The sequence below is a fragment of the Mesoplodon mirus genome (genome assembly GCF_964341445.2).
Source record: "Mesoplodon mirus genome assembly, chromosome: 19".
NCBI classification, from domain to species: domain Eukaryota; kingdom Metazoa; phylum Chordata; class Mammalia; order Artiodactyla; family Ziphiidae; genus Mesoplodon; species Mesoplodon mirus.
The window spans coordinates 52,939,828-52,952,397 of record NC_138995.1 but is presented as its reverse complement, the minus strand read 5'-3'; the positions used below and the strand labels follow the sequence as shown (position 1 = coordinate 52,952,397).

At 48.4% G+C, this 12,570-nt stretch overlaps 1 protein-coding gene across 4 annotated transcripts in view; it reads left to right on the top strand.

The window, feature by feature from the left end:
• The window catches only part of AKT2 (AKT serine/threonine kinase 2), a 48,592-nt gene that overhangs the window by 23,193 nt on the left and 12,829 nt on the right, over positions 1 to 12,570 (top strand). For 2 of the 4 annotated variants that reach the window (XM_082606399.1, XM_082606397.1), the window contains exons 3-4: positions 4,666 to 4,794; positions 6,275 to 6,386. In XM_082606399.1, coding sequence (XP_082462525.1) covers positions 4,666 to 4,794; positions 6,275 to 6,386 — 241 coding nt within the window. Of the gene's footprint in view, positions 1 to 4,665; positions 4,795 to 6,274; positions 6,391 to 12,570 lie in introns of all 4 variants that reach the window. The other 2 variants (XM_082606400.1, XM_082606398.1) reach the window with 1 other exon arrangement.

Genomic DNA, 12,570 nt, shown 5'->3' with positions numbered 1-12,570 from the left:
AGGCTCAGTAGTTGTGGCGCGCAGGCTCAGTAGTCGTAGCACATGGGCTTAGTTGTTCCATGGCATGTGGGATCTTCCCGGACCAGGGCTCGAACCCGTGTCCCCTGCATTGGCAGGCAGATTCTTAACCACTGCGCCACCAGGGAAGCCCCTTCCTTCCTTTTTATAGCCAAACAATATTCCGTTGTATGAATATACCACATTTTGTTTATCCGTATGTCTGTTGATGGACATCTGAGGTATTTCTGCCTTTTGGCTATTGTGAATAATGCTGCTATGAACATTTGTATACAAGGATTTGAGTACTTGTTTTCAATTTTGGGGGGGGGGTATACACCTAGGAGTGGAATTGCTGAGACGTATATATCTATTAGATTATATTATTTGTAATCTATTATATATAGTTAGATAATGTAGGTAAGAAATGTATAAAATTTGGGTCATACATTCTGTATGTGTAATCTACAATGTATTCTGTATTTAACTTTTTGAGGAAGCGCCAAGCTTCCACAGGGTTGCACCATTTTACATTCCCACCAGCAGTGCACTGGGTTTCCATTTCTCCACATCCTCACCCACACCTGTTCTTTTTCGTTTTGTTTTTTTGTTTTTGTTTTTTTTTAATAAAAGCCATCCTGGTGGGTATTAAGTGGTATCTCGTTTTGATTTGCATTTCCCTAATGACTGATGATGTTGAGCATCTTTTTATATGCTTGTTGGCCATTTGTATATCTTTGGTGAGATGTCTAAGTCCTCCACCCTTTTTTCTCTTTTAAGATTTGGGTAAATTATTTTTATTTTTATGCCTATTCATATCTTGTTGTATTGATTATGTTATATATGTATTTTAAGATTTTAACTCTTCAAAAGTGTCAATACTGATTTTTGGCATATAGTTCATAGTTTATACAATCAAGTCTATCAAGTTTTTTTGCTCTTTAATTTTTTTTTTTACATCTTTATTGGAGTATAACCGTTTTACAATGTTGTGTTAGTTTCTGCTGTATAACAAAGTGAATCAGCTATACATATGCGTATATCCCCGTATCTCCTCCCTCTTGCGCCTCCCTCCCACCCCTGTAGGTGGACACAAAGCACTGGGCTGATCGCCCTGTGCTATGCAGCTGCTTCCCACTAGCTGTCTGTTTTACATTTCGTAGTGTATATATGTCAGTGCTGCTCTCTCACTTCATCCCAGCTTACCCTTCCCCCCCTTCACCCATTTTTAATCAGACTGTGTTTTTGTTGCTTAGTTGTAAGAGTTCTTTATATATTCTGGATACTAGACTCTTATCAGGTATATGATTTGCAAATATTTCCACCCATTCTGTTTGGTTGTCTTTTTATTTTCTTGATAACATCCTTTGCACAAAAGTTTTTTATTTCAATGAGTCCACTTGATCTATTTTTTTCCTTTGTTGTCATATCTAAGAATCTGTTGCCAAGTCCAGTGTCACAAAGATTTACCCCAGTGTATTTTTCTAAGAGTTTTATAGTTTTAGCTCTTATATTTAGATAGATCCACTTTGAGTTAATTTTTTTATATGGTATAGGGTATAGGGTTCCAACTCTGTTCTTTTGCATGTGGGTATCCAGTTGTCCCAGCATCATTTGTTGAAGAGACTGGTCTTCCCCCCTGGAATGGTCTTGGTATTGTTGTTGAAAGTCAGTTGCCCATAAGTAAGTAGGTTTATTTTTTGACTCTCAGTTCTACTCCATTGGTCTATATGTTTATCTTTATACCACAATGATTTGATTATTATAGCTTTGTAGTAATTTTTGAAATCAGGAAGTATGAGTCCTTTTACTTTGTTCTTCTTTTTCAACATTGCTTTGGCTGTTTGGAACCCCTTGCCACATGAATTTGAATTCCATGTAAATTTGAGGGTTGACTCTTCCTCAACAGCAAAAAAGGCTATTGGAATTTTGACAGGGAATGTGTTGAATCTGTAGATGGCTTTGGATTGTATTGTAATCTTACTATCAGGTCTTCCAATCCATGAACACAGGATCTTTGAATTTATTTAGGTCTTTAATTTCTTTCAGCAGTGTTTGTAGTTTTTAGTGTATAAATCTTGGCCTCCTCGTGCTGTTGTAAATGGAATTGTTTTCTTAATTTCCTTTTTGGATTATTCATTGCTGGTGTATAGAAACTGTTTGTTTTTGTGTGTTGCTCTTGTTGAATTTGTTAGCTCTAGTAATTGTTTTGTGGATTATTTGTGGTTTTCTGTATATAAGATCATGTTATCTGCAAATGAGATACTTTTACTTATTCCTTTTCAAGTTGGATACTTTTTATCTTTTTCTTTTTCTCTGGTTAGCACTTCCATTACAGTGTTTCATAGCAGTGGTGAAAGTGGACATCTTTGTCTTGTTCCTGATCTTAGGGGAAAGTTTTCATCCTTTCATCATTGAGTATGTTGTTAACTTGTGGGTTTTTCATAGATGTCCTTTGTCCTGTGGAAGAAACTCCCTTCTCTTCCTAGCTTACTTTTATTTGAAAGAGTGTTGGATTTTGTCCAATGCCTTTTCTGTGTCAATCTGGATGACCTTGTGTTTCTTGCCCTTCATGATATGTACTGCATTGATTGATTTTCATGTATTTGAACCACCCTGGCAGTCCTGGGATAAAACCCACTTGGTCATGGTATATAGTCCTTTTATTGTGCTGTTGAATTTGGGGTTTTGCTAGTTTCTGAACCTTACATACATGGAATCATTCAGTATCTACATTTGAAAGAATTTAACAAGTTAAAACCTGTAAGATACTTAGGACAGTGCTTGGCAGGCACACAGTACCACTGTATAGCACTATCTGATCATCATCACTGATTAATGGATATCCTCATAAGAGGAAACAAAGACAGAGAGAAGTCAGGTGACTTATTGGAGCCCACCCTGCCATCCTGCCTCTCCATGTGCTACGTGAGTGAAGGGCCTGGCACACTCTTTGCTTGCCCAGTGGACTGATGATAAAGAGTATTTATTGATTTATTGGTGTGCTGGGCCCTAGCTAGGCTGGGTGCTTTATGTTTGCTTTATATTTGAAATCTCATTTTTTTTTTAGCAACTTGAGATATAATTCACATACCATACAATTCAGCCATTTAAAGTGTACAGTTCAGTGGCTTTTAGGGTATTTAGAGTTGTGCATCCATCACCACAATCGATTTCAGAACATTCTCACTACCCTTGGCCATCACCCTACAGTCTCCCCCCAGACTCGCCCCCTCCTCAGCCATAGGCAACCACTAATCAACTTTTCATCTCTAAGTTTCCCTATTCTGGACATTTTATGTAAATGAAATCATATAATTTGTGATCCTTCGTGACAGGCTTCTTTCACTTAGCATAAGGTATGATTCATCAACCTTGTAGCATGTATTAATACTTCATTTCCTTTTTTTTTTTCTTTTGGCCTCATTGCACGACATGAGGGATCTTAGTTCCCCAATCAGGGATCGAACCCGTGCTCCCTGCACTGGAAGTGCGGAGTCCTAACCGCTGGACCACCAGGGAATTCCCAATATTTCATTTCTTTTTATGACTAATTTTAATATTCCATCATACGGATATGTCATGTTTTGTTTATCCATTCATTAGTTGACGAACTTTTTGCGTTTCCGCTCTTTGTTTTAAGATTTATTATCTATTTCTTTATTTATTTACTTTATTTTTTTTGGCTGTGTCGGGTCTTAGCTGCAACTGCAGCACACGGATCTTCGTTGAGGCGTGTGGGATCTTTTGTTGCAGCACGCGGGCTCTTGCTATGCGGTGCTGGGCTTCTCTCTAGCTGTGGCGTGCGGGTTTTCTCTTCTCTAGTTGTGGTGCACGGGCTCCAGGGCGTGTGGGCTCTGTAGTTTGCGACACGCAGGCTCTCTAGTTGAGACGCTCGAGCTCAGTAGTTGTGGCACGTGGGCTTAGTTGCCCCGCGGCATGTGGGATCTCAGTTCCCCAACCAGGGATCAAACCCGCGTCCCCTGCATTATAAGGTGGATTCTTTACCACTGGACCACCAGGGAAGTCCCTCCACCCTTTACTATAATGAATAATGTTGCTGTGGACATTTACGTTTTTTGTGTGGATATATGTTTCACCATCTTATTTTAGTCCTTAGCAGCCCTCCGAGGAGTGGGTCCTTATAGTGTGCACCTGTGTGTATGTGTGTACAGGGTGCCTGGATATTCACGGTTAGAAAAAATGGAAGGGGTCAAGGAGCATTTGGAGGGCACAGCAACAGTTATACCCCGCCTGGCACAGTGTTTTGACATTTGATCACCTGCACAGCTGTACTGGTGAATATCCGCCCATGGGATTTGGCCTTACAGGGCCACAGGGCATGTGTGTTTGGAAGCCTGGGCCTCCCCTGGGACTGGGCCACGCGCTGGCAAGGATGGCTCGCTGCTGGACACACGCTGAGGCAGCTGGTGCCCTGAGGCACTGCGGCAGGCGCCTTCCTGCCAGGCATGACCTCTGGATCACTGGGCCCAGCCCAGCGCCCAGCCTGCATTAGCAGGGGCCATCTCGAGGGTTTCTCCATGAGAAGCACCCTCCTCCTGCCCACCCTCTTGTCCATCCTTCTCCCAATGTGGTGCCCCTTGTGAGGCGCTGCCACACTGGGCTGGCTGCCCTGACCGCTGTCCCTCCCACCCTGCCTTCGTACAGGTGAATACATCAAGACCTGGCGGCCCCGGTACTTCCTGCTGAAGAGCGACGGCTCCTTCATTGGATATAAGGAGCGGCCCGAGGCCCCTGACCAGACCCTGCCCCCCTTAAACAACTTCTCTGTCGCAGGTGCGTCTCAGGGGCTCAGAGAACGGCTGGCAGGTATTGGGGACACGTGGGCTTGATCATTCTTGGGCTGTGGGCCCGTCTGGAGCCTGTTTGCCCTCAGATCTGTTTCCCACCCTTTCCCTGCTCCACCTCTGTGTTACTGGGCCTGGGGGGTGTACCGGTCAGCAGTGGAGAGCGGGAAGAAGAGAGAAGCTGGGGCACTTTCTGGCCTCTGTCCCCTCTGTGCTACCCGAAGTGGTGCCTTCTTGCCAGACCCTGACCAGTGAAAGCTTGGCCGGTGCAAAGCCCTTGCCTGGGCCTCACAGAACCTGCCCTCAGCCCGCTGCCACCACCTTCCTTCCCCACTGACCTGATTGGTCACCACATCCTTGTCCCACCTCCTTAGAACATTTCAAAGACACTCACCTCCACCGCCACCTCATAGCCCAGACCACTGTCCCCTCCCCACTAGCTCCCTGCTCTAGCCTCTTCCCCAGCCTCACCTCTCGAGGCCACCTCACCTGCTTGCTCTGCAGTCCAGCCCCACGCCCCTCCCTGTCCTGCTTAAAGCCTTGTCCTGGTGGCTTTCCTGTGTGTTGGTGACCCCCACGTGGCTGTTCCCAGCCCTGGCTTCCCTCCTGAACTCTCCCCACCTGTGCCAAGGAGCTTCCTGCATGTTTCTCCCTGGGATGCCCACCGTGGGATGCCCAGCGTGTCCCAAACTGGCCTTTGAGTCTCCTCTCCCTCCCCAACCTTCTCCTACTCCCCATCTCCTTCTCTGGGAGGGCCCTGTTGCCCCCTCATCCTCAGGCCAGAGGCCAGGGCGTCGTCCCAGGTGCCTCTCTGTACCTCCTCTGTGGCCCATCTACCTGCCTTTCCCTCCCCTCCCCTGCCCCACTCTGGTGTAGCCCCAGCCTCCTGGGCTCCCGGCCTCCATTCTCTCTCACCCTCTACACGGCAGCCAGAGGGATCTGTCTAAATCTGTTCATGTCCCTTCCCTATTTAAAGCCTTCCATGGCTGCCTGCTGCCCTCAAGACAAAGTCCAGATTCCTCGCCATGCCCCCTGAGCCCCGCAGGCTGGCCTCTGCTCACCTCTCCAGCCTCTCACTTCTCCCTGCCTCACACGGAATTTGCTCTTCCCTAAGTAAGCTGGGCCCTTTCTCACCTCTAGGCTTCTGTATACGACGCACCCTTCTGCCTTCAGAGCTCAATGCAGAGATGCCCCTTCCTCAGGGAAAGTGTCCTGAGCCTCTGGACTGGGTTGGCTGCCTCTTGGGCTCCCCACCCTGGTCACAGCCCTGACCACTGAGCCATCACTGGAAGGGCTGTCTCCCCTCCACATATGCACACTGGACCTTGAGCCCTGCGGGTCAAGGCCAGGGCTGTCTCGGTCACTAAAGTGTCATGGGGCTTGGCACACAGGAGGTGGCTTGGGGAATGTGGGGTGCAGACTGGCAGGGCTGTCCCTTTACCCTCCCTGCTCACATCCCTCTTCTGCAGAATGCCAGCTGATGAAGACCGAGAGACCGCGGCCCAACACCTTCGTCATACGCTGCCTGCAGTGGACCACAGTCATCGAGAGGACCTTCCATGTAGACTCTCCGGATGAGAGGCAAGTCTGGACCTCTGTGTGGCGGCCCTTTGAGAGGGGCCAGGCTCTGTGTGAGGAGAAGGGGCGCAGATGGACAGATTGCCCTGAGCCCCTCCTTGGGAGTTTCCCATCTCAGCCCTTTTGCCAGCTAGGACGTGCAGGGCTTCTCAGCCCACAGACTCCCGCCCACACCGCCCCGTGTCCTCAGACTGGGGGCTGCATTGGAATCGCGGCGGGGCTTGTTAACAGTGAGGCGCTCTGGGCCACGTCGGGGCCTCTGATTGTCTGGAGATCTGCAGAGGGCCAGGGAGCTGCATTTTTAATGAGCATCTCCGTTGATTTTGGGGCAGGTGGTCTAGAGACTCCGTTTTTTAAAGGATCAGTTTAATAATCAGAAGACACACAGATTCACCTAGTTGAGAAATCAAACAGCAGAAGGAGGTGTCTAGTGAAAGCTTCACTCTCACTGGAGCCCCGTAATACGCCCCCATCCCCGACCCGCAAGTTAACTGCTGTTCTTCTGTATCCTGCAAGCGCTCCCTCACCGTGAACGCGGACAAGCTCACTCAGATAGGACTTCGGTGCCCTGCTCCCCTTGTTTTTTCTTTTTACACAAAAGGTGGCATTGTACCCAAACTGTTGTGAACTTGCTTTTTATTTAATGTGTGTTGGGGACTCTCTCTACTTCAGTATATATAGAGTTGCTGCTGCTGCATTTTTTTTTTAACAGCTGCACGTCTGTGTCCCCGAGTTTGTTTAGCAGTTCTTTATTCATGGTGGCTGGGGTTGTTTCAGCCTTTTGGGCTCATTAGAATAATGAGATAATTGTAATTAGGTAAGCAATAATTAGATAAGCAGTACCTTGTGCTTATCTTGTTCGACATACTTGTAGTTAAATCTGTAAGATGAATTCTTAGATGTAGGATTGCTGGGCCACAGGGGAATATGCATTTGTAATTTTGAGAAATGCTTCTTTTAGGCCATGTCTAAGAGTGTCCTCACAGCCTTGTGTTTTCAAACGCTTGGATTTTTACCAAACGTTTGGTGAGTTTGAGCGTCCTTTCATGTGTTCAGGGGCCATGTGAGTTTCCCTTTCTGAACTGTCTGTTCATATCCTTTGTATCATATCATATTCATATCCACTTCATATCATATTCATTCCTGAAAGCTCTTTATAAGAGAGCTTAGATCTTTGTAATGAGTGGCAAATATTTTTCCCTCACTTTGTCCCTTTGGCCTTCACTTTGAGAAATATTCCTTTAGCTTGTCTGTGGGGTGAGGATTCAGCTGATCCTCTGGAGAAACCTGAAACAGTGCCATCCAAGAGAAGTTTCTGCCATGATAGAAATGTTTAACAGCTGTGGTGTCCAAGAGGGTAGCCACTACTCACATGTGCCTGTTGAGCATTTGAAATGTGAAATGTGGCTAATGAGACTGAAAATGGAATTTTGTATTTTATTTAATTATCTTTAAATTTTAAATAGCCCCATATGGCTAGTGGCTACCTTTATGGACAGTGCATTTCTAGAGCATACACAAAACGGTATCATAAGATATATTACTATAATCTATACTGTAATTGTCATTGCAAAGCTTCCCAAGATTAAAGCTATATCGCCCCACCATGGGGAACAGGATGACCATCTCAGGCCAGCTGAGGTGTTACTCAGATGAAAACTGGGCGCAGAAACATTGACTGCCAGTAGAAGCAAATTGAGACCAGTAGGTGCATAGGGTCTAGGTGTTGGGTTGAGTTTTGAGGAATGGGTAGGAGTTGGCCATGGAGATAGGAAGAAGAAGGTGGCTTCAGGAAAAGGGACCAGCATGTGAAAAGGCCTGGAGGCGAGGCAGCTTGTCATTCCAGGGACAAGAGGGTTAAGCATCACTAAAGAATCAAGGGCCAGGGGTCTTGGAAGAGGGGAAGTGGAGGCCTTGAAGCTGGCAAGCTCAGCTGGCGCCTGGACTCCAGATGGAGGTCCCCACAGGGCTTGGCAAGCAGTGAATCAATTGGGGTTTGTCACAGGGTTGCTAAAAGATTCAGGGGGATGATAAACAGGAAGCCCTTGACTCAGCAGTACCTGGCACACACTTCGCAAGCCTGGAGAAGGAGCAGTGGGGAGCTGGCAAAACGTTTTAGTAGGCAAGAGACCTGCTGTAGTTTCCATTATAGGAAGATACCATGCTCTTTGGCGTGGGGAAGAATCCCTTTACTAAGGCTGTGTGGGCTAGAGAGCCCCCAGCTTCCTCCTCCTCTTCGTACCTGCCCCTGCCACTGGAAAGAAATCTGATAGGATTGCTCTGAGACCAAACCCCAGGTTGCTGACCTTAACCCCAGGGAAAGTGTGAGCCAGAACCCCAGAAGAGGGAGGCTGCTCTGCTCATGGCTGTCCTCACTGCCCTGCCCAGGCCTGAGCCTGGGGAGGGGTGGGGGGCGGGGTGGGGGGCGGGGTGAGGACCGACAGGGGCCACGCTGGTGACTGGTGGTTGCCTGGATGCTGCAGCGGCCCGCTCACTTCCTCCCCCAGTCGGCTCTCCCCAGGGCAACTCGAGCGATTCCCCTACTCCCTGCCCCAACTTGTTGTTTCAGGTGGACAGAACAGTTGAAAGAACAGTATCGTAACTGAGCAGCTAGATACCCTGCACCTAGGTTCAGCAATTCAACATCTGCCATGTTTACCTCATCTGGCTGTGTTTTTTTGTTGTTGTTGTTTGGTTTTTGCGGTACGCGGGCCTCTCACTGTTGCGGAGCACAGGCTCCGGACACGCAGGCTCAGCGGCCATGGCTCACGGGCCCAGCCGCTCCGCGGCATGTGGGATCCTCCCGGACCGGGGCACGAACCCATGTCCCCTGCATCGGCAGGTGGACTCTCAACCACTGCGCCACCTGGGAAGCCCCCGTGGCTGTGTTTTATGCTGCATCTTGAACTTCTGTTCGTACTTTGTGACACGTTTCTCCTTAATACATCAGCAGGCATGTCCTAAGAATAAGGACTTTCTTCTACAGAATCCTGGTGCCCTTATCATGCCTGAGATGATCATTGATAATATGTATTTACTAACATCCTCTCTAGATCTGTGCCGTAGTTGAATTTCCCCAGTTGTCCTCAAAATGTTGTCTTTCAGACCAGGATTTGAAAAACCAAGGTACATGTTGTCTCTGGCCTATTTTAATCTAGTTCAGCCTTTGTCTTTCTTCCCCGACCATGACATTAATTTTTTTTTTTTTTGACAAGCCAGACTAGTTGTCTTGTAGGATGTCCCATACTCTGGATGTGTCTTATTTTTGCTTTTTGGCACTGTTTTCTTTGTTCCTCCATGCCTGTATTTCCTGTAAAACAGAAATAAGGTCTGAAGCACAGTTGGCAAACTATTGCCTGGCCTCCTCTTTTTTTTTTTTAATTAATTAATTACTTTTTGGCTGCATTGGGTCTTTGTTGCTGTGCGCGGGCTTTCTCTAGTTGTGGCGAGCGGCGGCTACTCTTCATTGCGGTGTGCGGGCTTCTCATTGCGGTGGCTTCTCTTGTTGTGGAGCATGGGCTCTAGGCGCACGGGCTTCAGTAGTTGTGGCACATGGGCTCAGGAGTTGTGGCTCTCAGGCTTTAGAGTGCAGGCTCAGTAGTTGTGGCACATGGGCTTAGTTGCTCCACAGCATGTGGGATCTTCCCGGACCAGGGCTCGAACCTGTGTCCCCGGCATTGGCCGGCAGATTCTTAACCACTGTGCCACCAGGGAAGTCCCTGGCCTCCTTTTTTTTTTTTTTTTTTTTTCCTGCGGTACGTGGGCCTCTCACCGCTGTGGCCTCTCCCACTGCGGACACAGGCTCCGGATGCACAGGCCCAGTGGTCACGGCTCACGGGCCCAGCCGCTCCGCGGCACGTGGGATCCCCCCGGACCGGGGCACGAACCTGTGTGCCCTGCATTGGCAGGTGGACTCTCAACCACTGCGCCACCAGGGAAGCCCCCTGGCCTCCTATTTTTATAAATAAAGTTTTATTGGAACATACCACACCCGTTTATTTACCAATTATCTATGACTGCTTTTGCTGTCCTGTGGCAGAATTGAGTAGTGACCAAGCTGTGACAGGGACTGTGTGATCTGCAAGCCCTAAAATATTTATTATTTGACCCTTTCCAGGAGAAGTTTGCAGACCCTTGGTCTTGGCAGGTATACTTAATAGTGCATCACATTAGTGTGATCTTTTTAATGTAAATCTTGTCTTGTAATTTCTCTGTTTAGGACTCTTGGTGGCTTTTAGTTCCACTTGGAGTAAACTCCAAAGTCGATGCTCTACAAAGTCCTACGTGATCTGACCTCCTCTCCAGAATCATTTCCTACCACCAATTCCCTCAACTTCAGCCACCCTGGTCTCCATGGTGTTCCTTAAACATGCCAAGCACACTTCCTACCTCAGGACCTTCGCACTTGCTGTTTCCTTTGTTTAGAATCCTCTTCCCCCAGATACCATTACAGTTCTCTTTCTAACTTTGTGAGGTCTCTGCTCAAATGCCACCTTCTCAGAGTGTCCTGCTCTGCCTTCCATGACTGTTACCTTACTCTGCTTTACTTTTCTTCATAGCACCTACCCTACCTGGTGTGACATTTTCTTTTTTTCTTCTTTTTTTTTTCGGCCATGCAGTACAGCTTGCAGGATCCTAGTTCCCCAACCAGGGATCGAGCCCGTGCCCTGCAGGGGCCTGCAGTTGAAGCGTGGAGTCCTAACCACTGGACTACCAGGGAATACCTGACATTTCCTATTTATTTATTTATTTGTGCCGGGAATATAACTAGGTGTTCAGTAAGTGTTTGTTGAATGAATAAAAGAATAATTAGAACGAATGCTCTGTTGAGCCAGACCTTACTCTAAGGTCTTTACATATATTAACTCATTTATCCTCACAGCGTTTCCAGGAGGGAGTTCCTCACCTGCTAAAGAGGCATAATGATGGTGAGGCTGAGGCACAGAGTGTCACAGAATAAAAGAAAGAAGAAGATCTGAAGGGCCTGGGTTTTCCCTACCAGGCAGGGCTGGACCTGGGTCAGCCAAGTCAGCCCATCTGAGAGTGTCTGAACAGAGGGCGACCCCAGGTGCCCTCCAGCTGTGAACACCCCTCTGGTTCAGAGGAGGGCCCTTGTTAGGGAGAGAGGTTCCCACCTGCCATCAGACCAGCAGTCAGCTGTTACTTCTGAGGCCGTGACGAGGACAGGCCTGTGCACTAAGGGCAGCTCGGCCGCCTCCAGTGCACCGAGCTTCCCTCCAGGGTGCAGTTCGTTTTGCTCAGCAGGGTAGCCCAGGGCTGGGGCCCAGGGTCTGGAGTCAGACCAGCCACTGTGCCACTTTTGCAGTGGGGCTCAGTTCCCTGGCTGTCGTGAGGAACGGAGAGGACATGGATGTGGATGCGCCTGGCCTGGGCGCCCCACGGAATCGCACCTGTTGGTGCCTTTTTTCTCCTCCGTCTCCTGTGCCACCGGCTCCTTTTGCCCCGGTACTGCCATAGCCCCCTCTTACTTCCTGTCTCGACTCCCAGTCCGTACCCCACACAGCAGCTGCCTACTTAAAGCCGAAATCAGATCCTGTCATCCCCCCTGATAAACCCTTCCAGGGCTTCCTGTGATGTTAAGGATCAAGACATAAATCCCTCACACAGTGGCTCGTGGAGCCGGGTGTGGCCTGTCCTCCCTCCTACCCTCATCCCTTCCATTCCTCTCTCTCTGTTGGCTCCAGACATGCTGGCACCTGCTGTGCCTTCCACAGACACCCCAGGCTCCCTCCTCGGGCCCTTGGCCATGCTGGTCACTCTGCCTGTATTCTTTTCCCTCTTGGCACTTCGCAGGCCTACCTCCTTCCCTCCATTTCATTTATTTCACAGCTAAGTCCCTGTTCTTGGCACTGGGGATGTGCCACGTTCCAGGGGTGTCTTCCAGATCCTGGCTTACATGCCACCTCCTCAGAGCGGCCTTCCCTGACCACCCTCTGAGAAGGGGGCTTCCTCTCCAGCCCCTGCCTTGGAGCCTTGACATACTTGTCTTCTCCCTTAGGCCTGGAGCTCCAATGGGGCTTGTTCCCTGCTGCACCCTCAGCACCCAGAATAAGGCCTGGCACATAGAAGACACTCGGGAGGGATTTGCAGCCTGGCTGGGTGAATTCTCATAACCCTTTGAGGTGTTTACTCTGTGCCTGGCACTGTCCTGAGCGCTTTGTATCGT